The sequence below is a fragment of the Gavia stellata genome, chromosome 4 (genome assembly GCF_030936135.1).
Source record: "Gavia stellata isolate bGavSte3 chromosome 4, bGavSte3.hap2, whole genome shotgun sequence".
NCBI lineage: Eukaryota > Metazoa > Chordata > Aves > Gaviiformes > Gaviidae > Gavia > Gavia stellata.
Window position 1 is genome coordinate 70,955,378 of NC_082597.1, and position 16,815 is coordinate 70,972,192.

General features: G+C 39.4%; 1 protein-coding gene across 1 annotated transcript in view; it reads left to right on the top strand.

Moving 5' to 3' along the window:
- Positions 1–16,815, top strand: part of PTPRO (protein tyrosine phosphatase receptor type O) — a 151,426-nt gene that overhangs the window by 90,000 nt on the left and 44,611 nt on the right. Inside the window, exons 3-8 of the mRNA XM_059816950.1 lie at positions 5,084–5,242; positions 7,203–7,355; positions 9,001–9,447; positions 10,438–10,599; positions 13,324–13,523; positions 15,936–16,056. Coding sequence (XP_059672933.1) covers positions 5,084–5,242; positions 7,203–7,355; positions 9,001–9,447; positions 10,438–10,599; positions 13,324–13,523; positions 15,936–16,056 — 1,242 coding nt within the window. The remainder of the gene's footprint in view (positions 1–5,083; positions 5,243–7,202; positions 7,356–9,000; positions 9,448–10,437; positions 10,600–13,323; positions 13,524–15,935; positions 16,057–16,815) is intronic.

The following is a 16,815-nucleotide window of genomic DNA, read 5'->3' on the forward strand; positions in this document are numbered from 1 at the left end:
GATTCTGTAGCAAAGCTCTGTTCAGCAAATTGGGCTCAGTATTTCACTGAAGGAGGAAAACTGAAACCCCGACCACTTATTATTAAATATCCCTGTGGTGGTTTTCACAAGAATAGGTGTGTGAATCTCACCATCCTGGCCAGATTCCTGTGTGTGCGATTGTGTTGTGCCTATCAAAATGACCTTCCTTCCAGTTATCAGCCTGGACAAGGTTAGAAGCTGTTCTGGTATCTAACACAATTATTTCAAGCCTGCTTTATTCTGCTCTTGGAGTTTTGGCTTTTCAACGGGAGTGAAGTAACCCCGGAATTTATATAATTTAGTGTTTTTCAATATTTGAAAGAAAGTTCCACCTTATTACTAGTTGGTTTTAAAGTAGTTTATGAGAGAAATAAAGAGCATGGATGTAAAATCAGTGACTGACATTCTCACTCATTCTCCATTTTCCCAGCTTGAAGCCTTGTTTTATTCATACTCATATAGCTTTTTGTTTTTTTCAAATTTTCTGTCAATTTTTGTTGTGAAGGAAAAGATGTTTGTACATTTGAAGGAATGGGGAAAGCAGTGCATTGCAAAGCTATTGTATGCTGTAGGAAAAATGTATCACTGCTGGGAACTGGAGAAATCAGGATCTCAGGATCTCTGAGGGTAATTAAGAGCAGCTCTGCCTGACTTTTATTTTAGCTTATGATTAGGAGTTTTGAGTGGTAAATGTCTCATTGTTTCAAAAGCCGACAATTCCTTACATAAATCACTGTAAAATATATTCCCTTTAGGGAGAAGTCTGCCTCTGTGTCTTCTGCAAAAAACATTCTCCTCCAGAGACCACCGGGCCTGCTGCCTGGGACTCTGATCTCTTCAGCTCTCAGAAAGTAATTGGCATTAGACCTAGTTAATGCTCTGTTGTCATTGTGCCAAATGCTGCAGGAAGTGATTCAGCAGGTCAAATCTTTTCCGCTGGCTTGTTAATGGATCAGAGCTGTTGAAGTAGGAGCTTCAGAGGTTTTTTCCCAATGAAATATAAAACTTAAGCCCTTCATCCTTTTCTTTCTTAAAGGATGACATGGCACATCTTTAAAAAGGCTGGTTATCCGTGGCAGCCCTAATTTTGAAATGTAACTCAGAAGAACATCTAGGTCCATTAGTGCTCAGCTTTCCCCAGCAAACAAATCATGTTATCCCCTTTTTAAGGTGAAAAAACCCCTCCATCAGAATCAAAGAAACAAAAAGAACTGCAAACATATGAGTATTTTTTCCTGCCATAATTTCCATTGGAAGGCCGATTTAAAGTATTGGCCTAAATCTGTTCAAGAACAACAGATACACTTTTGTTCTTGTGACAACATTATTTTTTAGTTTGTATTGTCTTTTTATTTGTCATCTTATGTGGGCATCTAGAAATTGCAGTATATACCATCATTGCTCAGATACTACTTTCACTTACATTCCCCTTTGATAAGCAATTGCACATGATATCCTCTATTAGATATCATAAAGTTGACTATTATGTTCCTGAAGTGTTAAACAGCAGCTGTTTAATCTCAAAATAGTTGCTTTTTAGCAAGAGATAAAATGATCCCTAAAGTTTATAGCATAATGGAAGATTTGCCCTGGCTATGACTTACTCCCAGTAACTATATAGATATGGAAATAGTGTCATCCTGGGGAGAAAGTTATGTAGTTCACAACTTCTTCACGTGAATAAAGAGGATTACCCACAGGAGTTAGGTCACAAAAAAAAAGTCACGATATGAACGTAAATCATATTAATTTGGGTTTGAGTGTGAGAAGCAAGAGAGTTGATCTCAGTCCCATTTCAACCACCCACATGTAATACTGCATCTAAGTTACCACAGTAATCAGTCATTAATTGAAACTGTAGAGTGACCCAATCTATGAATATTAAAACCAAATTGATGTGGTCTGGAATATGGTACTTATTTTCAATGTACTATTTTTTTCTTTTTTTTTACTTAATGGCAAACGTTAATGTGTCTGGCACAGATTGAATGCATTAACGGAGGATTTAGCATCCAGAATTTTCCAGGGCATTTGAGGAAGAGGTTATCAGCAATTATTATGCTATCTTGATGTTTGTATAATGCAAGCTATGTGCTGAATGCAAAATGCTGTAGAGTCCAGGAGAAACATAGAAATTAATTTTCTCATAAACAGATATAATGGGAAAGCAGTTGCTATAGGAGCAGCAAATTCTGAGACGCTAAGAGAAAAGGCAAATTTAGGTCTTGATCCTGCAAGCTTGTCTATGTGTGTTTAATATAATCTGCAAGTCTAAAAATAAAGCAATTGTACATGAAGAAGTGCCTTAAACATGCTATTAGAGGGATGCTGAAATCCTCCAAGTCCCTTCTGTAATATGACTTCAGACGGTAATATGACTTCAGACATCAATGTAGTGCAGAGCGTTTATAAAGCTCTAAGTTTTCTGAATATTATATTACACTTTATTTAGGCTATTTCTTGAGAACCACTGAAATCTGTGAAAAGCTGGATCCTAAACACCATAAAACTGTAAAATTAAAAAGACCAGACTGTTTATGCTCCGAATTATAAATATAGATAGTGAAGAGTGACATTTTACATATTCTTTAAGTTTAATAACCCTAGGAGCAGTTAGTAAGTGAAAAACAGAACATGATTTTTATCTGCTGAGTGTCCTTTTAATTTCACAGTGTGCAAATAGCTTTTGATGTGAAGATTTGGTGCCGAAGGAAGTAAGATAATGGAAGAATCTTTAAATTGCATTATGTCACTCATGCTGCTCTGCTAACATCAGCCATGAGCAAGGAGAGGATAGTAAGCAGAAGATAACAGCAAGAAAGAGAGTCTGTGGTGATTACCGCTTAATTCAATTACTGGTTAATTAAATCAAAGCATCAGGAGGAAAAAACATTTGGATTAAAAATGAATATAACTTCCATCCTTTATTTGATTTGTTGTAGGAAGGAATAAATGGGGTAATTTAATCACTGACATAAGAAAGTTTCAGTAATTCTTTCAGAAATAAGGACACCTCAGATGTGAATGAGATAGCAGAAGAAAGCCCAGGGCACACCTGCTAACATGAAAGATGACTGCGTGTAAGAGTTGTGCTATTTAGAGACTGTTATTGTCATTTAAACTACTATCGTATGCTGTGTGAGCTGTGATATGAACCCTCTGGTCATGTGGATGGTCAGATCAACTATTTAGTTCAGAATAAGGGATGGGAAAAGCCTCAGCAGAAAGAAAAGAGTAGGCTTTGTTTCCCGTGATCTGCTTTACTCCTATTTATTTCTAGGCTATCACGAATTGTCAGCAAAATTTTCACAGATCCCATCACTGAAGTGCCTGTTGGTATCTGTGAGATTGGGAGTTTCTATTTGTAAATGGTTAACATATAAATATACTATATTTACCTGAAGCTAACAAAACATCTTTGCCATGAGAAATATTTTAATAATCCCACAACATTGCATTCCCATGCTCTGACAAAATTAAAAACGACAACATGACTTCTCCCTAAGACTCGGGGAGAGATTCTGTTTGCATCTGTGGCTTTTGTTCTTAGTTGTTTTTACTTTTCCACTTCTCATCATATCTGGAAACTTAGTACTGTGGTGAAAATACTGTGCTTTTGATTGGGATTTAGTTTTTGCTTCTGCTACAGTCTTGCTTTTCCATCTTTAATTAACCTACTCCACCTGCCATGGGATAATTCCACTTCTGAAACTGATACTGCTTCTCTTTCATTTACTCTTTCTCTTGCTTGTTGTGATTCTATGCACTTTGGGGAAAAATATTTTATTAGTTTTTCCACTGGGCCTACGGCAGCAGAACTTTGAACTCAGATGTGTCCTCTAAGGCCATGCTAATGAACAGCCTGAATTTTTCCGTCTGTTCCCTACAGTGTGCAGGAACTAAATCAACACAATAATACTTAAAAGGATGTAGGCATAATTACTGAGGCTGTTGTGCATTAACCACCTCTATTAAAATATGTTAGTATGAAAAATTTCAACTAACACTATAACATTGTTTTGAATATCTGCTTGGCCCTCTTAACCAATGTATAGTTGGGTTGCTATAATTTTTTTCTTGCTGAGGAGAGCATTGAGCAAAAGGCTAATTTTTTTCAATTTTCCTTTTTTTTTTTTTTTTTGTGGCTAAAGGAGGCTGAATAAAACTGTGACTCTCTTATTAGCAACAAGCCAGACTCCCAGCTACAGTGAATTGACACAGTTTTCCTTAGTCAAAGGAACTACGCTGGTCTAGATGCCGCATCACAGGACACAGGCTATTTTTCTTACTTTTTATAGCCCGTCTGACTCACAGTTCAGAGCACTAGATCGGGAGTTTCGCGCTTACCTCCTTTCTGTGCACAGGCTTCCCCTATGCCCTCCAGTAAACCACTTTACTTCTCTGCACCTCAGTTCTTCATCTGTAAAATAATGGTAATGGTACTGCTATATTTTGTAGAAGTTTGGTGTGGATAAATACTTTGAAGACAGTGGCCCTCTCAGATATGGTAGGAATGGGGACTGTGTAATTACCCATGAAATAAAGAAATGAATACATATCAAAATAGAAAATCTTCATTCAGGTAGCTTCCTTTGGCCATTACGCTGATAAGTTTCTCAGCTAATCTTAAAAGTTCAGATCTATGCCAAAGTTATGAGCAATTTCAAGTATTTTATTGTATTTGTCTGGGCACTTTCACATGATTGGCAAGCATTAAAGATGAAAATCTTTCTGGGGTGATGACTGTGAGTGCTTAAATAATAACTGCTATTTCAACCTTATTTTTTATGGCAAATAAGGAAATTTTTCTCTTAAAGTGTAAGCGTCAAGAGCATAAATTGTTTTGTGGGGGAACACACAAATCTCAGCTTTGACAACATTCCAAGTAGCTTTGCCCCAGACCTCTGTGAAGCCCCAGATACCACCTGGTAGATTTAAGAGTGCCTGTGCCATACCTAACAAAACCATTTGTTTCTTCGCTATTGTATATGTGTCAAGAACTCAGTTTGCCTATTAATCTGCTGCTTTCTTCCTTTTTTCCTTTTATTTGTATATCCTTTAGAACCCCTTCCTGTGAGCAGTGTTTCTATCTATGATTACAAACCATCTCCAGAAACAGGAGTGTTGTTTGAAATTCAGTACCCAGAGAAGTACAATGTTTTTACCAGGGTAAATATAAGCTATTGGGAAGGAAAAGACTACCGAACAATGCTGTACAAAGGTAGGAGGAAACTATTCCATTTAAAACTTAATGCTAACTCTGCTGGAAACATTTTAAACAGTGGTCTTAGGTGTGGTCTTGGCATGTATTTGTTATGAAGATTTCTATTTCTGATAATGTGTCTGTTATTATATAACAACTTTTATATCATGAAGTAAGGGATGGGTCTTCAAATTGAGCTAGTGGTTCACTTTGGATTTAAACCTGCTTCCCAGCCTAGTTCTAGTGATGCTTCCTTTCTTTTGGATTTTAGAGGAAGACTGGGCAGTCTGGATATTTTTAATCAGTTCTGAAATCAACCTGGGAAGGGTTCCCCAATTTCTGATGCTTCCAAATCAGCATGTACATTAAATTCCAAAAAACTTTCCACCTTTCTTTTTATCTTCTCTGCTGCTGTACAATCCAAAACAAAAGAAAAGGAAAAAGAAAAGAAACCCAGAACTCAGTAGGAAGGACAGAGATATGTTTTTCTTTCTGGATATGCTTGTTGACATCCCTGGATGAAATTCTGTGTCAATAGAAAGCATTAAAAAGTTCCCAGTCCCTTCCCTCTGATGAAGGTTTCCTCTTTGGTGAAGAGCTAATAGGAGAGCTCTGGGATGCCCCAGAGCTGGGAAACCCATTCAGTATACCTGATTCCTGGTGCAGGATTTAAACTTGGTAGTTCTGTATCAACATACAGTGACACGGTGCTAATAGTACTATGCTGTGTAGTACTGTATATTACCATAGCTTTCAGTAGTGTCCCTGAGCTAATAAACCCTGCTGCATGTTATAAATTTCATTTTTCTTAAAATAATCTAAACAAAGTCAGTCTGACAATCTAGACAGTCAGTCTAAACAATTTAAACAACCATCTAAACAATCCGCTTTCTTTTTTACTTGTTTAAAACTGAACTCCCTTTTGCCCTGCAGTATACCTTAAGCGTAGCATTTGTCTCAAAATGTAGATGGGACTGTCTTATGGAAAGCATCCTAAAAGGTGAGAAAGGCACCTGCTTACTCTGCAGGCCCAGGAACCCCAATGGTTTAACATTGCATAGTGGCAGTAAAATGCCTTTGAGCAATCCCGTAGGTGCTGGATTAAATTTTAGGCACTGAACGAAGGCTCCCAAAGTAGAAGTCTAGTCACTGTAAGCTCTCTTTAAAGTCAGAAGAGAGAGATACGCACCTCCAGAAGGAGGTCAGAAAATTTTGTCTCTTTGCTTCAATAGAGATAGGGGCTAGAAATCACATTTTCAGTGCTGTGAAGTGCCAGAAGTTAGGAAGGGTGATTCTGGATCATAGCACAAAATATCTCTTTCCAGAGAACAAAAGGAATAACAGCAGTAATTTTTGTCTTCTACAGCTAATACATGGTTCCAGGGGCTGTAATGCTGCAGCTGCAGCTGCTGATTAATAAAAAAGTCAACCTGAATTAAGAGATTCACTAATCAACTCGCACACTCCTTCCCGTAGCCAAATAGCCCCAAGCAACTTCTCTTCAGCCCGCACGTGTACTGATCGTGGATGTGAGTTCAGCTCTCGGTACCACAGCTTGCACTCAGTTGCATGGTGGATGGCCCTTTGAGCATCTACCCCCAGCGTTATGCCTCAGTCAGCAAAAGACCAAGGAGGCTTTTGCGTGCAGCAGCTAAAGGTCTGCAGAAACTGTCAGATGCTCTTTGAGATACTCGGTGTCACATGGAACAGGTTGCCAGATTCAGTTCCCTTTCCTGTGAAAAGTAGTTCATGTTTCTTGTGCTGGGCTTTTTATTTTTTTGTAGGAAAGTGGCTTTGACAGCCAGGAAAAATGTTGGCAGACTGAATTATTAGAATTTCATGTCTCAGACCAGGCTGAGCAATGTTTAAACATCTGAAACACTGCCTGTTCAGCATGTGCAGTTGCATTATCAGGAAGTGAACATTTGATGTATTTTCTTCTTTTTTCCTGTCTTTTTTCTTTTTAAATCTTCTGCAGACTTCTTTAAAGGTAAAACAGTTTTCAATCACTGGCTACCGGGTATATGCTACAGTAACATCACATTTCAGTTGGTATCAGAAGCAACCTTCAACAAAAGCACGCTAGTGGAATACAGTGGGGTCCAGCATGAGCCCAAACAGCACAGAACAGGTGAAGAAAATGTTTATGTACCGTTTGCTCCAAGTCTGTCTGTCTGCTTTCCTTCCTGACATGGGGAGGGGATTGATTCCACAGAGAGGAGGGTCTGTGTGGGAGCAGTCCTGGGAGCTGCTCCTGGCCAGGAGCGTGGGAGGAGGATGCTGCAGCTAGTACATAGGGTTATGTGTACAATACACTGCAAAGCAAAATTTGCATGAGTGTTTCTGTTGTAAAGCTTCCTTCTTAGAAAATAAATTCTGCTTCACATGAGATATCCTAGGCCTTGTGCTAGGAATTAATTTTTAAGCCACAGGAATAGCTGCACTGAGCATACTGTTGATCTATCTATATTGGTCTGTCTCCTTGTGCAGTGAATCATAGCTAAACTGTTGGAGAAAGCCTTCCTCATCGTGCGGTCTTCTATCACGGAGAAGAAGAATGTCATAGTTGCCCCAGTTGGGGGCCAGTTTATGCCCTGAAGCATGAACTTTTAATTTCCAAGACAGCGATGTTGCAAAGGCTGAAAATTGCATTTGTTCAGGGTCCAGAACTAATTTAATTTGGTCCTGGGACGGTGCCCAAAACTTTCCTGTTAATCTGTTGGACCACAGACATTTTCCAGGGTCCAAAGTGAAATGAACCAGTGGTAAAATCAAAAGGCCAGATTCTTCAGATGAATACACTGGTGTTGGTCCATTGCCTTGGACAGAGCAAAGCCAACTGATGCCAGCTGTGTTCTGTCCTGAGGATCATAAATACAGTTATTGCGATATTGAACCATAAGAATGCAACCAACAGGACCACATTTTTCTTTCCTGCTGCCTTCCCATCCCTCATTCTTCACGTGAACTGTAACGATACTGTAGTGTCTGGTTTTGTATCAGTGGCCATGGCTGGTACAGAGGAGGTGAACAAATTAGCGTGTTGTAAGGTGTCAGTTTAAAAGGTGCCTGTCAAAATTGCTTGTAGAGGCTACTCACACTTACTGTGTCTAAGGGCAGACAGACAAGGAATTGCAGCGAGGCAGACAAAATGCTGTGTGTTCACCTCCTGGCATAAGTTGAAGTAACTTGTGTGCCCAAATTTTGTCTTCTGGAGACCCAAATCTTAAGATCAAGCTTTCACAAATATTAAAATTTAAACTGATGTTTAAAGCTTGTGAAAAGGTGTCTGCTAAAAGCACATGAAAAGCCCTACAGCAACGTGAAGGTCATACTTCTAAAATATGAGCTATGCAATATATTAGTTTTGCGTATGTTTTTCGATTCATTTCTACAGAAGTATTTTTTCCATGATTAAGATCTTTCTGGAAGATGCAATAAAATAAATGAAGATCCACTCTTACAAACTCACACTCGAGTAGCCTTGCGGCTGTAATACCACTGAAGTCTGATTTACTGTGACTTCACATCTACTTTTCTTCCTGGTATTCTTGAGTCGTGATTCTTCTGTGAATTTACACTCATTTTGATCCCACTAGAATCACTTCTGCTCTAAGTATATGTAAGAGAAGGGAGACTTTTAATAAGAACAAGTTATTTCAAAATATCCCTAGATGCTTTGTTTTTCTGCAAACGATACTTCTCTGGGGAATTAACACATCATAAAGGTGCACAGAACATACCTATTAAAAGACTAACCCTTGCTTCTCTTTTAGTTCCTTACCCACCTCGAAACATTTCTGTTCAGATTGTACCAATCAACAGAAATAACTGGGAAGAGCACAGTGGGAATTTTGCAGAAGAATCGTTCATGGGACCACAAGAAATCATAAGGAAAGAAAAACTTAGCCGTTTTTCTGCCAACCCACCTGACATTCCAGCAGTGAACACATCTGCAGCCTGGACGGTCTACCGCTATAACAGCACTGAGTACGAAACCACGTCACAGCCATACTGGTGGTCTAATGAAGCTCAGTTGTCAGAGGGTGAAGAGGAGTTTGTCAATGCAGTTTCCAGTGATTACGAGGCCAATGAAGTCAACACATCTGGAAAACTCATGCCAGAGCCCCCCTCCTTCCTTCCTGTACAAATGGTGCTGACCTGGTTACCACCAAAGCCACCTACTGCATTTGATGGTTTCCATATCAATATTGAAAGGGAAGGTAAACCAGAGCCTTATACCCTTTTCATACCGCTTTTCTGTAATTCCATTGGTGGGTTGTCTACTCTACAAATTATTAATTACCTAGTACTCTGCTTCAGCAGGAGTTGTCAGATCTCCTGTATTTCTTGAGAAGTTTCCTGCGTTGAATAGCATCTGGCTGGGCTTCATAAAAATAAGGGACGAGGGGTAAATTGCAGTTTGCAATTCTCTTTTGTTAAACAAGATTTATACTGGTGTACGTATTGCTGCGCTGTTTATGCTGCAGTTATCGTAAATCCATTCTGGTATCAGAGAAAGGAGAAACAAGCCGATAGAAATTTGAGACAAAGAAGGTACGTTATATCATGTAGCTTTGTCTGCCGCTGAGAAAGGTTCTCAGGGAGACCTCAACTGGAAGGGGGGTACAGAAAAGACGGTCTACATTCAGATTAACAGTTGTCTCAGAGGACAGCTGCTGAACGTATTTCTTAGGCCACAGGAGGCTGTGGTGGAGAATGGGGAGACTTTTCAAGTGATGGAGCTACAATAAAATAGCCATGTTGCTTAAATGTTTTCTGTTTTAAAGTCTATTTTCTTCAAAGGAATTTTATTTCCTTACAAGCAGTTTTCATAAGCCTTCCCACACTGAGTGCAAATACTTTTTTTTGCAGAATAAGAAGGCAATAGATAGAAAACTGGAAGCTCCTTTTCTTCCATGCCGTGCTGTTTTTCACTTGCACAGTCATGGCAACCCTATTTTATCATCCTTGTTACTGAATGAAAATTTGGCCTGGGTTTATTGTTCCTCTACACCTATACTGCAACCTTAGTCATTAATTACTCTTGTGCTGATGGCAAGAAATAAAACTACCCACATAAATCGAGTCCTTTTGGATACTTTTAATCCCACAGGAGAAACAGTATTAGCACTTCTGATATAAATCATTTTCTCAGTGGCTGAAGCCTTTCAAATTTCCATTAATCCACACTTTTTTTCCCCCTGATTTAGAGAACTCCACGGAATTTTTGACAGTAAGTGAGGACACTCAGAAATTTGTTGCTGAACTGAAAGAACCAGGAAAATATAAGTTGTCTGTAACAACATTTAGCTCCTCTGGCTCTTGTGAAATTCGGGGAAGTCAATCAGCAAAAACACTTAGCTTTTACATCAGTAAGTATCTCAACAAATCTGTCTTTTTCTCCCAGACATAACTTTAATGTACAGAGTTTGACCACTGTGGCAGCTACGGCATCTGCTGCAGGATCAGAAGAGTCTGGCCTTCTGGAATTCTGTGTGCCAGAGAAGGAAATATAATGCAAATATGTTAAATATTATATCCTGCCTGGATGGGCTTTCACCGTGCCATCTTGGCAGAGCTAAGAACTGAAACCAGGTGAGGTATTTGACAGAGTCACTGCCCAGTGTTCAGAAGTGGCTCACTGAAACTGGTTTCCCTCTTGCATCTTTCAAAGAGAGCATTTAATTCTGAGAATTAAATTGGTGTTTATAGAGATTCTTGAAAACATTTAACTTCCTCACTGCTGGAGGCTGTATGTAGTGGGTTAGGGATGAAGGGCATCTCAGGCTGAGAGTGTGGGAATTGCACGATTGAACACTGAACTCTGAAATTACATGGTCTCCGAGAACACAGGGCAAATTACAATAGATTAAATAGTTCAGCCTGCTCAATTCAGAGGAGAAAAAATAATTTATTGTTTCCCTGTAGAATCCCAGGGTTTCTTAACTGAGGATTTAGTAAAAGACAAAGTAATAATACACTGCTGTGTAAACTAATATCATGACTGATCAGCAAGTGAGACAGGTGTTGGTGAATTCAGATTGTTATCCTTCTGATGGCTGTGTACCTCTGTACCTTTTTCTACAAAGGAAATAGATATAGCCTACAAAATGCCCATACAATGAGACCAGGGGAATACTTGGAGCACTACACAATTTTACATGTGGGAGGATAGTGTCTTCCCCGAATCATGAATGCTGCAACAAGACACAGTAGCTAAGGCTGGCAGAAATATTCGTATTAAAAGGAAACGTACTCAAGTACTTAAGTATGTTACTAATAAAAATTGTGTCTTTAGTAGCTCATAACATTTATAAATACTAATTATTTAGGCTTAAATTCATCATAATGGTTGACTGCATGTAACTGAATTCTACTATCGCTCCTATGTTTTTAACAATTTCATAGTTGAAAGAAACATTACTTGGAAAACAAAGAGAAAAGAGGAAACAGCACATGAGACAAAGGGTCCCTGCTGTTGTAATTTCACTGTCTTCTGGTTTTCTTTAGGAATAGTATTAGACAGCTTCATTATATGGAAAACATTAAAGTATATATAAGTATACAAGTATATCAAATAGATTAAGCACTGCTATTAGTACCAAATGTTATTCCATTTTACAAGGTGTGATTTATTTCCATTAAGCAATATGCAATACAGTGTCCTCCATGAAGTCTACTAACTGGGGACAGAGACCTGAGAAAAATGAGAAAATATTAATCCAAAGTATAGGTGTATGGACTGCTAGATTACGGATGAACTTGAATCTCATTGGGTACAAAGTATTAAGATGTTACAGGAATGTAATGAATATTTTCATTTTAGAGGTAACGCATGAGAACATTTGGGTTTTTGGGTTTTGTCTGTTAGTTTTTCAGGCTTTTAGAACCAGATGAGGATTCTTGGCAGTTGTCTTATTTATTCTGACAAACGCAAGATCCTTCATATTTTAGATAGATTTTATATGTATTTCTGGTAATCTGCCAAATCTGAGAAGTACACAAGTACTCTTAAGGTGAAATTGCGTTTCCATTCCTCTTTATGAGTCTGATCAAGTAGTTTTTTTGTGTGGGGGCTACAACTTTGGGCCCTGACGTGAGGTAGCTCAGTTCCCTTAATGCTGATGCTGAAACAATTTCTGAATAGTGAGAGATACACAAAACAACCACTGGCTCCAGAGACTGATCTAATGATCAAATTCCTCTTTTTTTTTACCTGAGTAGGTGCGAGTCTGCTGTCGTGAATAAATTTTGCTCATAGCTTCAACCTTATCTTATCCTCATAGCACTCAGTCAGTGAATCACCCTGTTAAATTACTGCAACATTTTTGTTGCACCCAGATAGCGGTATGGATTGTCAAATCTTATAGGCTGATCTTATGCCAAATTCTTGCTCTGGCATTTGTTTTATTTTCTCAGTAAATGTAAAGTACCATTAGAATTGCATTGGAGGAAGGAATGTCAAGGAGAGAGTCACAAGCATCACTTAAAAGTGACAAGAAAAGCTGATGATGTTAATGAAATCTAAAATTTTGTCCAAGCCTAGCTGAAGTTATTTTCCAAATTGTTATTTTATCTACATTTAAACCTGTGTTCTCTACCAAGTGTTTCAAAAAGTCTTATGGAGAATGAGATTCTTCACTGCGGTAACCTCTGTGAACTTGATTTTCATGCTTCAAGGATGTAGTACACTTGGAGGGTATGTTAGTATGTGGAGAGGCAAAAAAATTTCTGTGCTTATCCTTTAATATTTGTCAACGATCTGTACATTGTTGGATATCATTGTTTTTAAACATCCCCTTGGAGCAAATCTGATATTGCTGGGTGGTTTCTGGTAAGCAATAGAGAACACTGCAATCTGAATTTTCAGTGACGTTTCTCTTGTCATCTGCTCTGCTACAGGTGAAATAGCACTGGCCGCAGGCTGTTTCCCAGGGGCTGCCATCTTCGCTGCCTGAGGGCTGTGGAGATGGACAGCTGTCAGTCCAGCCTCTTTCACTAGCAGTAAATAATCCTGTCAAAGAAGGATGTTTTAATGTAAGTGTCTCAAATGTGTAGAGTGGCTTGCTCACATGTGCTTTTGGGATATGTCCCAGGCCCCACAGGTGAATGGATAGAAGAGCTCACTGAAAAGCCCCAGCACGTGACCGTGACGGTGCTAAGCTCCACTACTGCCCTGACATCCTGGACAGCATCGCAAGAGAGCGGTGGCAACAGCACCATCGTGTCTGTGGTCTCCTTGACCTGTCAGAAGCAAAAGGAAAGTCAAAGGCTTGAAAAACACTACTGCACTGAGGTAAGGGGCAGAAGCTGCAGCTTTTTCAAATACAAGAAAAAATTGCTAACCACCCTGCTGTTTGGGACCGTTGTGCCCAAGGGCCCTGTCAGGCTTAGGGCTGCAGTAGGTGCTCCTTTCTGCAACCTAAAGAGACGTGGCTGGTGCAGAATGGAGGGGAGACCACAGCATTCAGGAATGAAAGTGTGCAGTAAACCATAGTGGTATTAAAACTGTATTTCTGTTGGAGCGACTGTGGCCAATCCTCCGTTCAAGCTTGTGAGTTATGTTGTACCCGTAGAGACTTGTGGCAGTAGGCAAAATGGTGCCATATCATAATAACACTTAGGCATACGCTGTATCCATTTGTATTAAGCAAAGTGCTCACATCCTTGATTATCATCAAATTTATATAAATTCTTTCCTAGGTTTCCTACATATGAGCACAGAACCTGACTCTAAACTTTCTAGAAGTTTAGAAGTGATCAGAAGTCAGCTTTTGTTTTCATCCATAAAAAAATATGTCAGCACCGGGAAGCAAATAATAATCCAGACCGCCTGTGATTTGGATGGACAACAATTCTTTAGGGCTGCTGTATGGGACGTGTTTATAATGATCAAAACTCCTGAACCCCCAAATATGGCAGTTTTCTATTACTTGAAACCCTAAGTGAGTGCAATCCCATGTCAGATCCTGTGGCTATGATGGATCAGTGGCATATGGCTTCAATTAGAAAGAGGTTTTAGCCCACATCACAGTTACCTTACCAAGATGCTGATAAGGCCATTTTTTGAGCAGTGCCACAACTTCTGTCTGGCTCCCTAAATGTGTGTGATTTAGGAGTCCTAAAAGGGCTGCAGTGCTGCCCTGCTGCACCCTCAGCTCACCCATGGGAATAGGGGGAGAGCACTAACGTTCCCAGTAAATCTTCACCTCCTTCAACTTTGTGATTAGCCCTGCAAGTTAATTAATACAGGGAGTCAGCATCCTTTAAAAATGTCTTAAAATAAATCTTTGTCAAAATGTTTTGAGTTTTATTCCAAAAATGGCCGTGAACTTAAAGGTTTGGAAGGGTCTTTTCATGACAACTTGAGAATTGTTTTTCAGAATCAGCTTGTAATCTCATTGAGTTATTTTCCTTCCATTTATTAAAAGTGCAGGCCTTTAATCAGGAAGCAAAACATACGTAGGTGATTATAAATCAAGGATAGCATGTATATATGATTAAAGTCAGTATTACAGGATTAATCTACAAACTCAAAAACAAGTACCTAAAGCTTATCCGTGAATAAACAAGATATCTGTAAAAGTAAATGCGTATTTATTGCAAGTAGGTAGAAAGTTCTAAATACTGTTAGTTTCTTTTTGTCATTACAAATATTCATACCACCTCTAATAATTTTTTATTGGCTTATTATACCTGGAATTATGAATGGCTGTTGGTTTGAATTCTCCTTGACGAGCTGAAAAGGACAAAATTCAGTGCAGAGTTCTATCCATTTCTACCATTGTGCATGATGTAAAAGTGATTTAGCTTTCCAAAGCAGCTGTTAAAGACAAATTCTGTTCCTCACTAAATCTGTGCTGGCATTGCTGTATTCGCGTGCATCGCAGTAAACCACCAGCGCAAAGGTGGCTCTGATACAGACTTTGGAAAGGTTGCAGAGGAAATATTAGTAGAAAATAACAGCCTGCAGGTCTAGAAGGGGTGCATGAAGTCCTTTCCTCAAAGCTGCTCTGTGCATTTGCTGTTAGCCAGCTTTTCAGGAGATAGATAGGACTTTTCATATTGTACCAGACCAGGAATCACTTGGTCAGGCATTCTGCCTCCAGCTCTGGCCAAAACCTGGTGCGGCACAGCAGAAATTTTAATGGCGATATTTCAAACTGAAAAGAAGAATCCCAAGGTCCCTTAGTCAGGTTTTGTAGTACTGAGCAGGAGAGGTGAAAGAGAGTAATTCCTCTCTGATTTCACCATGAAGTCATTTAACACTTGCGTTCAGGAGACAGCTTTGCCATAATGCTGCCTTCAGCTCACATAGCTGCAGATAAATCAGATGGCCAATGAAAAACCTCAGGCTTTTATTGAAAACACACTGCCTAAATGCTCCAGCCTGAATAACATTACCCCAATATGAATAATGTAGCTTGAATATTTCAATAAACTTTGACAGTAGGAGAGAGTGGGTCTGCAGTGTGACAGCTGACCTTACACAGCAAGGTAAGTGTGATTCTCTGAGTCAGTTCGTTTGTCAAGTCAGTCCTGATCACTTTCACAGTTTTGCCGTTTTGGACTTAATGAATGGACACTGCTGATGCCAGCATCTTCAGAATCATGCCTTTTATAACTGGAGTAGTTCAAGTACAGTCTCAATATTCTTTTAACTGATGAAGTAAATACCTCATATCTGATGTGTTCCCCCCCCCATTAGGTGAATTCAAGCAGCAGCCTCATTGAAAATCTTGTTCCTGGTGCCCAGTACCAAGTTGTGGTTTACTTACGGAAAGGACCGTTGGTTGGCCCGCCTTCTGATCCTGTTACTTTTTCCATTGGTAACCCCTGCATCTACTGTTTGAAATGTGTTTGGTTTGGTTTGGTTTGGTTTGGTTTGGTTTTAAATATGTGTAGTATATTCATTAATCTTCATAGCCCATGAAGGAGTACAGGCAAAATTGCCATGCTCGTTATTTCAAATGTAACAAACAGCTATTGAGACTATTTTTCTGGTATTGCCTAGCCCATTACTGAGGTGGGGAAAAGCATGAATATTCCTTCAGTGGAAGATAGATATTTCACATTTAGACATTACGTTATTACCAAACCTAACTAGAGAGTAATTATGGTCAGGATTCACACATAGAGAGTCCTGTAGAAAGAACCGTCTTCACCCTTGGAGACCTGAGTATATGTTCGTCTCTAGCTGTGCTCATGGTCTATATCATTGAGGGTGGGATTCACCTCACTTAGATGTAGCCAGCCTGAGCTTCAGGTAGTCTGTGATGCATGGAGAGATGTGGGCTCTTCCTAGAGGTGACTCATTCCTACTGTCTCATGAAGTGTGTGGAACTGCTGTTACGACATTTATTGCAGATGTGCTTTACGAAGGATGTAATGTGGCCCAGTCTGAAGGCCACGGTGCTAAGAGTCAGGAGAGCTGGCTTATCTTCTACAGTACTACATGACTATCACCAGCTTACTTCAGTAGTGTATGCCTTGATTTTCTTGAGTTTAACAGTGGATCTTGATGTTCTCTGTTTTGAGATTTTGTCGTGGCTTAACCCCAGCCGGCAACTAAGCGCCACACAGCCACT